At 39.9% G+C, this 17,400-nt stretch overlaps 1 protein-coding gene across 1 annotated transcript in view; it reads right to left on the reverse strand.

The window, feature by feature from the left end:
- Window positions 1-16,890, reverse strand: part of LOC127434739 (serine/threonine-protein kinase 17A-like) — a 59,186-nt gene extending 42,296 nt beyond the window's left edge. The window contains exon 1 of the mRNA XM_051687684.1: window positions 16,460-16,890. Coding sequence (XP_051543644.1) covers window positions 16,460-16,617 — 158 coding nt within the window. The 5' untranslated portion in view covers window positions 16,618-16,890. The remainder of the gene's footprint in view (window positions 1-16,459) is intronic.
- Window positions 16,891-17,400: the final 510 nt, after the last annotated feature.

Genomic DNA, 17,400 nt, shown 5'->3' on the forward strand with positions numbered 1-17,400 from the left:
GATGTACAACAGTTAACAAGCACCGCTTTGATGGCTGTAGCAGCAGGGCATTAAAAGGACTAAATGTAAAGAATTAAAAAGACGAAACTCCTCAGAGAAAACCTGCTCATGTGGAATTCTGCACAAATATACTGTAGCTTCCTATATTTACCTATCAATCATTGTATTAGCATTCTGATAAACGCGTAATTTAATTTTTTTTTAAATATTTTTTCATCAGGGAGACTATTTTAAATCGTTTGTCTCAAGTTGCAATTTGCAACAGAATCAACAGTGAAATGCGCTTCTTGGTCAAAATGCCCCACTTGAGGGAATATTATTAATGTAAAAACAGCTGTTAATGTATTTGTGAGTGTAAGCAGACAGGATAAAAATCTTAAAATATTCAATCTTTCTGATGTGTAAATGCAGCTACATAGACTTTGATATTACTCAAACAACAATACTATCAAGAAAAAAACTTCAGTAGCTGTATGCCCAATACATTTCAATGACAGGTCTGCCTCAGTCAAACTCTGAATGAAATTAATCAGTATTAAAGTATATCTTATAATTACACAGTAAAGATAGTCAATAATTTAAGTAGTTTTATTTTGCTGTAGTTTAAAAAAGTTTGGGAACCACTTTTCTAGATGCAACAAGTATGGTCCAAACCACTCCCTTTTTAAACCTACCAGTAGGGCTGCAACTAACGATTATTTTGATAATCGACTAAATCTAAATATTATAACGATTATTTGACTTTTCAGGCAATAATTGCAATGATTAATCATTAGCTCTTAAACAACTATTCAGCTTGTGCTCCAACTTAAAAGGTTGTATTAAACATGCTTGCTAACAGTAAAGGACAAAAACATAAAGGACTGTAGAGCTAAAATAATACTTGGACTTGACAAACAAGATCTGTGAATGTGATTTATCATGCCCATTCTGACAATAATAATAGTCTTTATCCTGAGTTCATCATCTTGTAGGTAGGGCTGAAACGATTAGTCGACGTTATCGACAACAAAAAAAAAAATGTAGACAAATTTTTTTGTCGGATAGTCGTTTGATGTCATTTAACATAACATGAGATCATATGAAACTATAATGATGGCAAGCGAGAGCAGCACTGCAGCTCGCGCCTGACTGAGGAGTGGAAGAAAACAGCTCACAGTCCAGAGGCACTCTAAACTTTCCAAACAGCTTCAGGTGTTTGGAAAGATACCTCTAAATGACATTCATTGAAAAGGAAAAAAATCCATTTATCATCAAGTGCTTTTGTCTTGTTTTCCCCATTTAAAATTGTCTAAAAATCCTTAAAACAAGATACATTTACTTGAGAAGTAACATAAGATATTTAGACTTGCTTTAAGAGAATGCATCTTAAATATAAGTGTAATTTGCATGTAAAAGTGTATTTTTTTCACCCCAATAGACAAAAAAAATCATTCTATTAATCCTTAAATTAGTTGATCACCAATATAATAGTTAGTTGCAGCCTTACTCGACACGCAAGTTTTGCTTAAGCGGAGCAGCAGCTCCGGCTCCGCTTATTCCACAACGAGAGTGCTTCCGTATTTACTTATTTGGCATTTTTTTATAACTCCCTCATACTTTGCGATCTACACCACCTGAAGCTGAAGTTGAGTGCCTCTGGACTGTGAGCTGTGTTTTCTTCCACTCCTCAGTCAGGCGCGAGCTGCAGTGCTGCACTCACGTGCCATCATTAGAGTTTCATATGATCTCATGTTACGTTAAATTACATCAAACAAATATTCGACGACAAAAATGTGTTGACATTTTTGTTGGACTGTGGACTGTTTTCACACACAACAGTCTTTAGAATTTACTCCGAATGGTGCCAAAAACAAAAAAACATCCAATGAGCGGTAGTTCTGTGGACGGAAATGCCTTATTGATGAGAGACATCAAAAGAGAATGGCCAGACTGGTTCGAACTGGAAAGGTCTGCGTTAAACACTCTGTACAAGTGTGGTGAGAAGAATCTCAGAATGCGGGTTGGCGCTGTTTTGGCAAACGAAGGGGACCTACACAATATAAGGCAGGTGGTTTTAATGTTGTGGCTGATCGGTGTGTGTGTAATATATATTAAAAGAAATTTCCCTTTTTCAGGAGACTGTATTTAAAGAATTTTGTAAAAATCCAAATAACTTTACAGATCTTTATTGTAAAGGGTTTAAACAAAGTTTTCCATGCTTGTTCAATGAACCATAAACTATTAATGAACATGCACCTGTGGAACGGTCATTAAAGACACTAACAGCTTACAGACAGCAGGCAATTAAGGTCACAGTTATAAAAACTTAGGACACTAAAGAGACCTTTCTACTGACACTGAAAAACACCAAAAGAAAGATGCCCAGGGTCCCTGCTCATCTGCGTGATCGTGCCTTGGGCATGCTGCATGGAGGCATGAGGACTGAAGATGTGGCCAGGGCAATAAATTGCAATGTCCGTACTGCGAGACGCCTAAGACAGCCCTACAGGGAGACAGGAAGGACAGCTGATCATCCTCGCAGTGGCAGACCATGTTTCACAACACCTGCACAGGATCGGTACATCCGAATATTACACCTGCGGGACAGGTACAAGATGGCAACAACAACTGCCCGAGTTACACCAGGAACACACAATCCCTCCATCAGTGCTCGGACTGTCTGCAATAGGCTGAGAGAGGCTGGACTGAGGGCTTGTAGGCCTGTTGTAAGGCAGGTCCTTACCAGACATCACCGGCAACAACGTCGCCTATGGGCACAAACCCACCTTCGCTGGACCAGACAGGACTGGCAAAAAGTGCTCTTCACTGACGAGTCAAGGTTTTGTCTCACCAGAGGTGATGGTCGGACTCGCGTTTATCAGCGAAGGAATGAGTATTACACCGAGGCCTGCACTCTGGAGTGGGATCGATTTGGAGGTGGAGGGACCATCATGGTCTGGGGTGGTGTGTCACAGCATCATTGGACTGAGCTTGTTGTCATTGCAGGCAATCTCAACACTGTGCATTACAGGGAAGATATCCTCCTCCCTCACGTGGTACCCTTCCTGCAGGCTCATCCTGACATGACCCTCCAGCATGACAATGCCACCAGCCATACTGCTCGTTCTGAGCGTGATTACCTGCAAGACAGGAATGTCAGTGTTCTGCCATGGCCAGCGAAGAGCCCGGATGGCAATCCCATTGAACACGTCTGGGACCTGTTGGATCGGAGGGTGAGGACAAGGGCTATTCCCCCGAGAAATGTCCGGGAACTTGCAAGTGCCTTGTTGGAAGAGTGGGGTAACATATCACAGCATTATATTAGCAAACTATAGATTTGGCAAGTCATTTAGGACATCTAATTTGTGTATGACTAGTATTTTTTTCCTACAATTGTTTACAGACAGATTGTTTCAATTTTAATTGACTATCACAATTCAGGTGGGTCAGAAGTTTACATACACTAAGTTAACTGTGCCTTTAAGCAGCTTGGAAAATTCCAGAAAATGATGTCAAGCTTTTAGGCAATTAGCTTCTGACAGGAGGAGTACTGAATTGGAGGTGTACCTGTGGATGTATTTTAAGGTCTACCTTCAAACTCAGTGCCTCTTTGCTTGACATCATGGGAAAAAATCAGCAAAGACCTCAGAAAACAAAATGTGGACCTCCACAAGTCTGGTTCATCCTTGGGAGCAATTTCCAAACACCTGAAGGTACCACATTCATCTGTACAAACAACAGTACGCAAGTATAAACACCATGGGACCATGCAGCCATCATACCACTCAGGAAAGAGACACATTCTGTCTCCTAGAGATGAACATAGTTTGGTGCGAAAAGTGCAAATCAATCCCAGAACAGCAGCAAAGGACCTTGTGAAGATGGAGGAAACAGGTAGACAAGTATCTATATCCACAGTAAAACAAGTCCTATATCGACATAACCTGAAAGGCTGCTCAGCAAGGACAAGCCAATGCTCCAAAACTGCCATAAAAAAGCCAGACTACAGTTTGCAAGTGCACATGGGGACATCTTTTTTGAGAAATGTCCTCTGGTCTGATGACCATTTGGCCATAATGACCATCGTTATGTATGGAGGAAAAAGGGTTAGGCTTGCAAGCCAAAAGATCACCATACCAACCGTGAAGCAAGGTGGCGGCAGCATCATGTTGTGGGGGTGCTTTGCTGCAGGAGGGACTGGTGCACTTCACAAAATAGATGGCATCATGAAAAAGGAAAATTATGTGGATATATTGAAGCAACATCTCAAGACATCAGCCAGGAAGTTAAAGCTCGGCTGCAAATGGGCCTTCCAAATGGACAATGACCCCAAGCATACCTTCAAATTTGTGGCAAAATGGCTTAAGGACAACAAAGTCAAGGTTTTGGAGTGGCCATCACAAAGCCCTGACCTCAATCTGATAGGAAATTTGTGGGCACAACTGAAAAAGCGTGTGCGAGCAAGGAGGCTTACAAACCGGACTCAGTTACACCAGTTCTGTCAGGACGAATGGGCCAAAATTCCAGCAACTTATTGTGAGAAGCTTGTGGAAGGCTACCCAAAACATTTGACCCAAGTTAAACAATTTAAAAGGCAATGGTACCAAATACTAACAAAGTGTATGTAAACTTCTGACCCACTGGGAATGTGATGAAAGAAATAATTATCTCTACTATTATTCTGACATTTCACATTCTTAAAAAAAAAAAAAAAAAGTGATCCTAACTGACCTAAGACAGTTAGGATCAGTTTTCAACAGTTTTGTATGATTAAATGTCAGGAATTCTGAAAAACTGAGTTTAAATGTATTTGGCTAAGGTATATGTAAACTTCTGACTTCAACTGTACATACAATTTGTTTTATATACAATGAGCACTTTCTTAGATAAACTTGATAATTTATAGATATTGATTTCCAAATAACTTTTTAGATAGGCTTGGTTTAAATAAAATGAATACCAACACTGGCTAAGAAGTATTTTGCAGTTTTCATATTTTATTATATTATTTCTGAACATCTGGGTTTATTAGATTGTAATTTATTTTACATTAACACTCTGTTGACAACTTCCTCCTGTGGTGCATTTGTAAATTTTTCTTGCACACCTTTGTTTCCTATAATGAAAAGAACTTGGATTGATCTAACCAGGTTGCCTTGCATTCTAATAAAGAACATACAATGTGAAACATGTTGGTGTCCATTTAAAAGTACATTTTGCCATATTGTCTAGCCCTAATTAGGGTTTCACTGTTACTCAGGCATCTCAGGGAAATTTGCTGGTTTTCTGTCGATAGCATTAATCAGCAACAAGCATCTAGAAAGAGCACTGGTCAATTAGTTAGCTGCAGCCCATTTGCCAAGAGCAAAAGCTCTTAAAGGTGGGGAACAAAAACAAGGTATGACTAAAAACTCCCATCAGCACACACACATTCACGGTAGGGTGAAAAATCTCCTTGATTGAAAGCGAGGCCTGTTTACTTTGTGTCTGTGACATGGGGAAATAATGAACTCCGGCGTGACCTCAGCACAGAGCGAGGGGCACCTGTTCACATGGTCTGCGTGTAGAGCAACATAATTTCTGTACATCTTGGGAAAGGGCATTACCTCATCTGTAAGCCTCTACGCTTTTCAGACCTGACTGCATTCTTTCAGCACCTCGATCTTTGTTACACAGCGGTAATTATGCAGAAAACTGATCTGGTTTGCTTGACATGCCTTCATGGAGACAAATCAATGACGTACTCTGACAAACTTTATTCCCTTTTGAGCTGTAGTTTAAAAACATGGAAAATTCAATGGGTTGACAGAGTGAAGATATGCAAAACGATTCTTAAAATTAAGATAACTTGATTCTGCGCAAAACACAATGCAACATGCTAGGCTGTAAAATGACTATTCAGGGTTCAATACAAGTTAAGCTCAATCGACAACATTTGTGGCATAACAGGGCTCCAGACTAACATTTGAGAATGGTAGCACTGGTGCCTCCAAGTTCTACAGATGGTGGGGGGGGGGGGGGGCTCAACACAACATTCCGAATGTCTGTGACATCTTCTGTGAAAAAGTTGTTTTGAACCGGCTAGTGTCACCCTGGCTTTAATACACTGTACTGAGAAGGATTGCGTGTCACAGCGTCGCGTCACGTCACGTCTGATTAGGACGTATTCTTTAACGATTTCTTTTCTTCAGGATGTGGTAATTCCTATAAGATCATAGTAACCAAAGGTAAAAGTAAAACCATGATAACATGGACAGTAACCATAAAACAAATTATGCCATTTTTCATAAGAAAAACTCATCCTGAAATTATATTGTATTCTCTCACTACCCCGATATATTGATATAAGCTCATGGTAAATATTTTTTAATATCTGTGATGTGTGGATTGAAAGCCTAAGCTACAATTTCCGTCTGTTCATGGTACAGATTTCTTCTTTATTCCTTTTCAATGCCGTTTAGAATGTTGGGGACATTTAATACAATTTTAAACTAGTTTAATCAACAACACATTATGGGTTTTTATAGAGGTTTTAAACAATTCATGCCGAATCCGCAACCCAGCCCACGCTTCTCACAGCGCTGTTTATGATGATCTGCGCGGCAGAGCGTTAGTGACCGATCCACGTGTAAATGCAATTTCCGTCCATTGAGCCTTGAGCCGTGCTGATCCGGGTAGAGCCGTTTCCTTCGCGATTTAAACATTTGCTGTTTGATATTTCTCATGCGCAACAAAAAAAAAGACTGAATGAAGTTCTTGATTAAGTTTTTAAGGCAAGTTTATTTATATAGCACATTTTATACACAATGGCAATGCAAAGTGCTTTACATATACATTTTAAAGAAAATACAAGATACATAAGTGTTTTTTTTTTAACAACATGAAATAAGTCAGTCAACTTTGTAGTCACACCAGTGTGACCTCTTGCAAAGTTTCAATCGCACTGTTAGGAAAAATGGTCATAAAATGCGACCATTTAGTAGCAGTCTGGATCCCTTCATAATGTGCTGATCACCACAAAAATTCATTTTAACTCGTCCCTCTCTTAAAAAAGCAAAAATCTGGGTTACAGTGAGGCACTTACAATGGAAATGGGGCCAATCCATAAACTTTAAATACACACTGTTTCAAAAGTATAGCCACAAGACAAACAATATACATGTTAACATGTTTAAATTGCTTACTAACCTTTTCTCTGTAAAGTTATATAAAATTTTACAACTTCATTGCCATGACTATTTAACACTGTACACTGACCATAAAAACGACAATTTAAAAAAAACTTTACAACTCAAATAATTCACAAGTTTAAACAGAAGAATTCACACAAGTGCTTTTATAAAATTATGAGCAGAACGTTTCTGCCTTTAAACCCTCCAAAATTAGCCCCATTCTCTTTCAATGCAAGTGCCTCGTTAACTGCTTTTCTTAAAAAAAGAACAAAAAAAAAAGAGGAATGAGTCTAAATTATTTTTTTATTGTAATCAAAATTATGGCATGAAATGTGAATTTTGAATGAAATGTTTAAAGTCTTTTTGATGTGTGTAATGGCTGTGGTTGGCTAAACCAACATTGAGATTGAGGAACAGGAAATTTGCACTGGCACTATGCCCCAGATCAGCATTGACACTCAAGCACAAACAGGGGTTCATTACCAAACTTGGCTTTCACATGACATTGCCGCCACCCCCCACCGCCACCCTCGCCCTGTTTCCATGGTGCACAGCAGATGTTGCCACTGGGACCTCAGACCTATACAACATGAATGGCACAGCGATGATGTCATGGTGTCCCACTCAGCTGTCAGTACTGGTACAGAGATTCTTTGGGAAAGACTGGGCTTACTAAAAGAAGCGATGGGAAAGACTGGGGGGGAGAGAAATCACACTGCACATATCCGGCAATCAAGCAGAACTGAACTGGAGATGAAACACCACTGAAAGGCCCCGAGAATTATGAGAGAAGGGTGAGAAATTTTCAGCTGATGACATGCTGTTTTAGACATTAGTGAGATTGTGGTGTCATCCATCTCTCCCAAATGTACTTGGAGTGTACCACCTTAATTAAAAGATAACAGACTCAAAGTTCAATACTGAATAAGCTGACCTAAGGCAAAATGTGTAGAGGATTTTTTTGGCACAGCTGTCAGCTTTCTGCATCTTTAAAGCCATAAGAAAATAAATAAAAAAAAATAAAAATAAAAGTGAAAAACATTTAAAACCACCTAGGCGATCATCAAAAAAAAAAATCCCAGTAGCTGCATTTACGATTTAAAATAATGTATTTTTTGGTTCTGTCTGAACTTTCTTTTAATTGTTTCACTATGTAAACGTACTAGCCAGACGCCATTGACTGTCGCACTGTGTTTTGCTGTTCTTCAGCATCTCGTGCAAGAGCAAGGCATTTTTAGACTGCGTATCAAGTTGAAAAAAACGTCAACTTTTAAAAACGCTTCGAGACACCTCGATTATGTTAGATTAGTTGCACTGCTTCTAGCTTTTAAAAACCTTGTTGTAAAGCACAATGTAAAGGTCAAATACATAGGATCTTAAATTAGCCAACATAGTTTAATTTCAAACAGCAACAAACTGTAAATAGCACGCTGCCATATACAAATCTGTTACACAGTGTTAAAAAAAACTTTGCATGTTAGATGCGAAAGAGTTAAAGTGTCGTCCAAATGTTTGAACACAAAACTACACTTCTCATTTTACATGGAACTCTTCCCATCAAATATCTCATACACGCAAAGCAAAGCCATTTGTTGATCTAAAGAGCTTGACCTGTGTCCACACACAATAGCAAAGTACTGGTTCTGATCCGTCAAGACTGGTTCCCAAAGCACAGTGGCAAAGGAATGCAGTGTGGCGGCCCTGCAATTATCCACGTTAGAGCATCTAGAAACCACAGGACTGCTAAAATTTCACTTCATGATCAGTACTGAGACCCATCATGACAGAGCAGGAGCTTTTCAAAAACAAGAATCAGTGCCATCATGGCCTGATAAGTGACTATGGGGGTATTTAGGGATGTGCGAAATGACTTTCACTGACGTTTAAACAAATTTGAGTCAACTAGTCTAAAAAGTAAAAAAAATAACTGTCAGAAAACAGTGAAAAAACATTGTGTGTTTATGCCACCCATTTAAAATAGGCTACTTAATCTATTCCAACAGCCAAATCTGACACTAAATTCCACTGAAAAGGAGCATTTATCTGACACATGCTTGCTTTGCATTATGATCATTGTACATTAAATACAGAACATGACACACATTCACAATCAGTGTTAGCGAATACAGGCATATTTATTGTAAACAGTTGAATGAATAGTGCAGGACCAACAGAGTAGAGTTGGGACTCAGACAATTTTAATGTACTTGGACTTGTCACGGACATTAAATTAATGAACACATCTCTGTCTGCATGCAGCTGTATTAGCCCCTGAAGTCGTAGATGTAGCCAGAGTTGTTTCACTGTGTCTAAGCAAACACATGCACACACATATGCACGTGCACAGGCACACTCATCAGTCAACAAATACTCTTGAATGTTACTACAGGGACTACTGTATAACATTGACTACCGAGGTGGCTGGCACGACAAAAACATAAAGATGGTTATGTATCCAGTGTAATAGAAACTAAACAAGGCAGTTTCACCTGACGCTGGACCTGACAACTGGTAAAATTGCATGTGGCATTTGTGCAGCCAAGACGGTGCTCGCATTGCGGTTTCATCATGGTTAAAAACTTAAAATCAAGAACTTCATTGAGTCAAATCACCCACATCATGTCTCTCACAGTTTACTAAAAACAGCATATTGAAACAAAAATACATAAAAATAGTATTAATATTAAGTCATTTTAGGCATAATTTATCTACACATGTAGGCTTGTGGTCTCTTGTGGTTCACGCAGTGTTGTCAGCTTGAATTGGTCCATAACAGCTTGATGAATTAACTGTGTAACTTTTTTTCCCCTGACTATTTAAAGTGTTATTGCTAAAGTAGACAGCAACTCCAAACAGATGAAAAAACACCTATGTGTATTATTGACCGACCCATTTTCAAAGCATTGACGAGCTACTTAAAATACTATTCTTCTACAGCATTTGTCCACAATTCACAACATTCAACCATGTCCACTGAAATTAGGAGTATTTATGGGCAGCGACATGTCTTGCTTATAGTTTAATTATAGACTATAAAATAAATGCATCATTCAAAGACAGAGTTTTACGTATGAAGCTAAACGTCATGTTACGAGATCAATGTTAGTTGGTTATAGACATATTTATTGTAAACAGTTGAATGAATTTTTAGTGCAGAACCACCAGAGTAACTTAGTCTGCATGTTTTCAGACTGATTGCAGACTGTACTTGGACTTGTCACGGACATTAAATATCAATTATTATTATTTTTATTTTTTTATCTTCTGCGGCAGCAGCTGCGAGATGCACACGGATGCATCAGGGATTCAGGTACACAAGCAGTGCGCAGAACTGCCCTACATTGTGCGGTTTCCCGCAAATTAACTAGAAAATCTTGAGTGGGACTCAAAGTGGTGCTGAGTATGGCTGCTGCGTTGCGAGCTCCGACACAACATAGTAGTGTTTTGTTTGTTTTGTTCACAATTCTTATGTTTTTTGTCTTGGATGTTGTCTGCCTTATTGTCTACGACAGACAAACACTTTTGGACATTGGTTCAGCAATCTCACACCGTAAACCGGACTTCACATTCCTCAATGCCAACCCGCTGTTTACAAACACGGAAGCGGAAACGCAGGAGGAAAAGGGGAAACAGAGCCGGCGTTCTCATCAGAGCAAGACGCCGCGCAAATCGACCCCCGCTACCCACTATTCTACTGGCAAATTTTCAGTCTCTGGATAACAAGCTCTGCGAGCTGAAAGCGCGGATCTCTTTCCAACGAGATACAAGGGACTGCTGCATTATCTGCCTTACGGAAACTTGGATGTCTGCGGAGATTCCAGACTCAGCCATTGAACCCGCGGGGTTCTCTTCCATTCTGCTTCTGCCCACTTACAGGCAGAAATTGAAACAGGAAGCACTCACCCTCAGAACGATCCAGTGCTGGTCGGACCAATCAGATTCTACGCTACAAGACTGTTTTGATCACACGGACTGGTAGATGTTCCGGTCCGCCTCTGATGACGACATCGAGCTTTACGCTGATAGCGCAATATGTTTCATCAGAACGTGCGTAGAGGACGTCGTTCCGACCAGAACAACACGGATCTATCCGAATCAGAAACCATGGATTAATAGCGATGTTCGCGCGGCACTTAATGTGCGGACCTCCGCTTTTAATTCCGGGAACGCGGAGCAGCATAAACAAGCCAGTTATGCCCTCTGCAAAACGCCAGTACAGGAGCAAGATTGAAGGACAGTTTAACACCACCAACTCTAGAAGCATGTGGCAGGGAATTAACATCATCACGGACTTTAAAGGGAATAAAAACTCCGCCATGAACACCGCTGCCTCTCTACCGGATGAGCTAAATACTTATGCTCGTTTCGAGGGAAATAACACCACCCTCGCGGAGAGAGCTCTCACGGCTGAAGCTATAGAGGTTAGTTCACTCTCCGTCTCTGTAGCGGATGTAACCCGATCCTTCCGACAGGTGAATATCCGAAAAGCCACGTGCCCAGACGGCATTCTGGGCCGTGTCATCAGAGCGTGCACGAACCAGCTGGCTGGTGTTTTTACGGACATTTTCAACCTTTCCCTCGCTTTGTCTGTAGTCCCCACATGCTTTAAAACATCCACCATTGTGCCTGTTCCAAAACAATCAAAAATAACTTGCTTAAATGACTGGCGTCCTGTTGCTCTGACCCCCATCATCAGCAAATGCTTTGAGAGACTAATCAGAGATTACATCTGCTCTGTATTGCCACTCTCTCTTGACCCGCTGCAGTTTGCTTACCGCAACAACCGCTCCACTGATGATGCCATTGCATCTACAATACACACTGCTCTCTCTCCCACCTGGAAAAAAGGAACACTTATGTGAGAATGCTGTTTGTAGACTACAGCTCAGCATTCAACACCATAGTGCCCTCCAAGCTAGATGAGAAACTCCGGGCTCTGGGCTTAAACAGCTCGCTGTGCAGCTGGATCCTGGACTTCCTGTCAAGCAGACGCCAGGTGGTTAAAATAGGCAGCAACATTTCCTCATCACTGACCCTCAACACTGGAGCCCCGCAGGGCTGTGTTCTCAGCCCACTCCTGTATTCCCTGTACACACATGACTGTGTGGCAACACATAGCTCCAATGCCATCATTAAGTTTGCTGATGATACAACGGTGGTAGGTCTGATCACTGACAATGATGAAACAGCCCACAGAGAGGAGGTGCACACTCTGACACACTGGTGTCAGGAGCACAACCTCTCCCTCAACGTCAGTAAGACAAAGGAGCTTGTGGTGGACTTCAGAAGAAATGACAGAGAACACAGCCCCATCACCATCAATGGAGCACCAGTGGAGAGAGTCAGCAGCTTCAAGTTCCTGGGTGTCCACATCACTGAGGAACTCACATGGTCCATCCACACTGAAGTCGTTGTGAAGAAGGCTCATCAGCGCCTCTTCTTCCTGAGACGGCTAAGGAAGTTTGGAATGAACCGCCACATCCTCACACGGTTCTACACCTGCACTGTGGAGAGCATCCTGACTGGCTGCATCTCCGCCTGGTACGGCAATAGCACCGCCCACAACCGCAAAGCACTGCAAAGGGTGGTGCGAACTGCCAGACACATCATCGGAGGTGAGCTTCCCTCCCTCCAGGAAATATATACAAGGCGGTGTGTGAAAAAAGCTCGGAGGATCAGAGACTCAAGCCACCCGAGCCATGGGCTGTTCTCACTGCTACCATCAGGTAGGCGGTATCACAGCATCAGGACCCACACCAGCTGACTCCATGATAGCTTCTTCCCCCAAGCAATCAGACTTCTGAACTCTTGATCTCCCACAATCAAATACATCAGCACTGCACTTTATTACCCTTACTCTTATATCTCACACCGGACTGTCATAAATTATATTATTATATTCTCTCTTAACAACTGACTATCAACCGACAGCCTGAATGTCAATACAGTACAATACTGTACATTCTAATATATATATATATATATATATATATATATATATATATATATATATATATATACACACACACACACACACATATACACACACACACACACACACATTATATATATATACATACATACACATACATACACACACTTTTTTATATATTTTTATTTTTTATTTTTATTGATTGATTAATGTGTATCTATATAGTGCGTATTGTATACTGTACAGTGTATGTTATTATTTGTATACTGTTGAGTGTATGTGTATAACAGATGTTTAATTGTGCTGTGTTAATTTGATGTTATTGTAAATTGGTATATGTCTCATCACTGTCACGACTGCTATGTTGATCGGAACTGCACCCAAGAATTTCACACACCATTGCACTTGTGTATATGGCTGTGTGACAAAGTGATTTGATTTGATTGAAAATCATGTCCATGACGACATGGCCCTTATATTATCAGTGGGCTTATCCAGTGTTTTTGGATGTAGCATTTGCAGTCAAATCGTGAGACATAACTTCTCAGTGAGTGCTAATTACTACTGTGTTGACTCATTTGTATGTACTGTATTTTCCCAAATCAGTTGGCAGATAGAGAAAAAGGATTCAGAAAGAAATCTCAGTATAGACTTATTTCTTTAGATAGGGATAATGTTAAATAAAACTAAATTAAATTGACAAATTGAAAATGTAGTATAAAATTCGAAATATAATTACCTTGGTTGTAATGACTAACGCAGCTTTCACTTTCTTTAATCTATGTTTGAGTGGAGGGGGAAAAGCGATATATCATTGAAATGTCAACAGAACGCAATAAGAATTGTGTTGAAGGACAGTTTTGTCTTCATACACCTAAATCAAATGCTTTCATTCTGAAACCACTTTGAAGTCTGTTCAGCAGGATACTAATCATAAAATGTATATATGAAATGCAACAGAGATGTTTTTGTTGCATTTATATTGTCAAACTGTTTTTCTTAGTTGTGAAGTTTAAAATAAGCTTAAAATATTGATGTTGAGTTTACAGTTACATTTCAATTCAGATTCAGGAATGGATTCATTTGGACTCGGTCGAGTCTGACTCGATTGTTTAAAGACTCGGACTTGACTCAGACTCAACTAAGGTGGACTTGAACCCAACACTACAATAGAGAAACCCTAATAGCCTGTTCTAAAATTGAACTCATCAAGTGAAAGTTACAACATAAATCAGGCAGGACATTGTAGAAAATAATTAACAGGTCAGCTAAATCTATGAGAGAGAAAAAAGCGCTGAAAAGTTGCATGTAATTCACAACGTGCATTAGCCAATGATCTAATGTGATAGCTGAACCTTAACCTATAAAGGTAATGATTTTTTTAAAAAAAGGCCTGCGAGAAATGTACACTAAACCTAATTCTAAACATGACGTGCACACAGAATAAAAGGTAGTTTAACCAGTTATGCAGTCGGCACATCGTTGAAAATAGCGTTCTTGATCAGCAAGGTAAAAATAATAATAAAAATTGGCATACCTAGCCTAATATAGTGATTTTCTAGGCTACTTAGAGCATAGGCCTACACTGTAAACATGGTCCAGTGAAAAACGGGACCTGACTCACCAGAGACATGAAAGAGCACACTTGGCGGGAAAATAACTTGCAAGCACGCACCTAAAGACGACACAAATGTGAAAACATCTATAACAACCTGAATGTCAGTGTTTCAGAAATCTGCTTCCCGCACCACCACTGAAGTGATTTCCATAGTTTGAGTTGGCTCATCATGCGAGAGGACATTTGTGTGCCGCGAGTGAGGGAGGAATGAAACTTGAAATTAAAGTCTGTATACATCTGCTACAGATATCCTCTTTTTTAATCATTTAATTGTATTATTAATTATATTTAACATTATGTAACATTATCATGAAAGTAACTTAAGGGCATCCTTTGTAAAAAAAAAAATAAATAAATAAAAAATATATAAAGCCAAACATAAATGTGTAAAAATGTTAGTTTAATTGGAAAAAGTTTTGACCGACTGGTAATTCCAGTGTAAACTAACAGCATCATTATTGTTTGGTCGACTAGTCTCGCACACCCCTAGTATTTACACTTGGTCACTTCATGCACTTTAACTGATCAGATTGCTATCCGATAAGGAAAAATGGGGTGTTTGGGGTGCGTTGCGACGGCCTCCTCTTTGGGGCCCCCCCCAGCAGGTGGTGCCCTAGGCGACCACCTAGTTCGCCTATGCCTAGAAACGGCCCTGCATCTGGCTGTTCAAGCCACACATGTGAATTTTCTCTGCCCAAATAGCGCTAAGCTAGGGAAAATGTGAAACATAACAGCTGCTACGGAGTATTTGCATAGGGCTCGAATTGCACAATAAATTAGAACAAAATAAGAAACGAATGTTCGTTGTAAGAGAATGTTCGTTGTTTTCTGCATTTATTCCATGCAGATCGCTGAAGAAACTGAAACGAAACACTAACAATAAGCGCATGGACATACAGTTGTGCTCAAAAGTTTGCATACCCTGGAAGAAATGTTGGCCTATGAAAATGGCTTGTCTCCACATATACACAGCCATCAAAATAAAAACAGCTGGAGCATCCAATCACATTCACTGGGATCCTGAGCTATTCAAGTTTACCTTTTGGGAAATAGACTTAAAGAGTTCACTCCTGGACATAAAACATTCATCTTGATGGATTATACTCTGGTGAAATGGCTTGGCTTCAAATGCAGGCTTGGTGGTGGCTGGTCTCCAAACAGTTGCACTTTTAAATCTCAGTCCATTGCTCTTGATGTGTTTTGCAAACAAATGGATCAGATAGCCAGCTGATATTTCATGTTGAATCATGCTTGTGATTAATATAAGAAAGTAGGCTATCAGATAATTCTGAGTGAGTTGAGATATTGCAGATCTCAAAGTGAACATTTGTGTTTAACACCACAAACTCAAACTCAAATCATGCATTAAAAATGCAAGCCTTCATATGGTTCTGAAATGAACTTGATCATTGTGCAAAGTGCAGTACTTTTAGTATAGGCAAATAAATGCATGCATTGGCATAGATTAATTAAGAAAATGCTCAGGATTTCTCATAAGTTGCATCAAGAATGTAACAAATTGAAATGGGCACATATTTCAGACTGGTTGTAATACACTTGAAATACACATTTAGGCTACTTGGTATTTACTGACCGCATCACTTATTTAAAGACAGATACTATTGACCTGACTGGTTGATAAGTACAGTCACTAGGCAAATGAAATGAAAAATGAGATGATAACTTATGACAAGTGACACAAACACACACAGACAGACTGAAAGTTATGATGAAGTGCATGAGTGTGTATCATACCTGCCCAGCTCTTTGCCCGGGATGATGTCATAGTGCTCGGTGAACTGCTCGCTCCTGATGGCGGTTCTCGTCTCGAGCAGTAACCCGGAGCGGTTCTGAACGGATTCACACCGAATTCGGCTTCTGGACGCGGTCGTTCGTGGACATTCAGGAATCATAACGGCTTTTTAAACGTTACTCCGTTTAATTATTGTACTTATTCCTCTATTTACGCGCAAGCCAAGTCCAACAGGTGACAAACGAATACTATCAGTCTACCCTTACTTAATAAAACGGTCTCCCTGATTGTATTTTCACCTAAAAATAAGAACATGGAAACGTGTCTAAAATGGAAATTACTGATACTTTCATCTTCGATTAAAATGAATCCAAAGTGACCAGAAATGCTTCAGTTTAAGCTCCAGGCTATGATGATGACTGCTCTCCTCAACAACTACTTTGCTCAAATGACTCAACCGAAGCCAAGCTGCTGCTCGGACTTCGGTTGCCGTGGTGAGGGATGTGATTGACAGGCCACTTCACCAATAACGATCGTGCATTTACCCGGTGGGCGGAAGAAGGTGTCTCTTGCATGACATCGGGCCAATAGGAGCTGATCAATTAATTAATTAATTAAAATAACTCTGAAGCGATACAAACAGACTGACGACAATGCGTTTATTTCGAGGCTTGAGGATACTGAAACCACTGAATGTCCACGGGATCCTGCGCTCTCTGCAGAGCCTAAATGTTTTAAACAGTGTGGAACTTCCAATGACATTTGTTGTTAATTAGGCAGATTATAATTATTACAACCTATCCCCTAAATTTACTCCATTGTTCTCAGTATAGGGTCATTTGAATTTCAGCACCCTTACCATATATATATATATATATATATATATATATATATATATATATATATATATATATATAAGGGTTGGGAGGGTTACTTTTAAAAT

The sequence above is a fragment of the Myxocyprinus asiaticus genome, chromosome 44 (genome assembly GCF_019703515.2).
Source record: "Myxocyprinus asiaticus isolate MX2 ecotype Aquarium Trade chromosome 44, UBuf_Myxa_2, whole genome shotgun sequence".
Taxonomy (NCBI): domain Eukaryota; kingdom Metazoa; phylum Chordata; class Actinopteri; order Cypriniformes; family Catostomidae; genus Myxocyprinus; species Myxocyprinus asiaticus.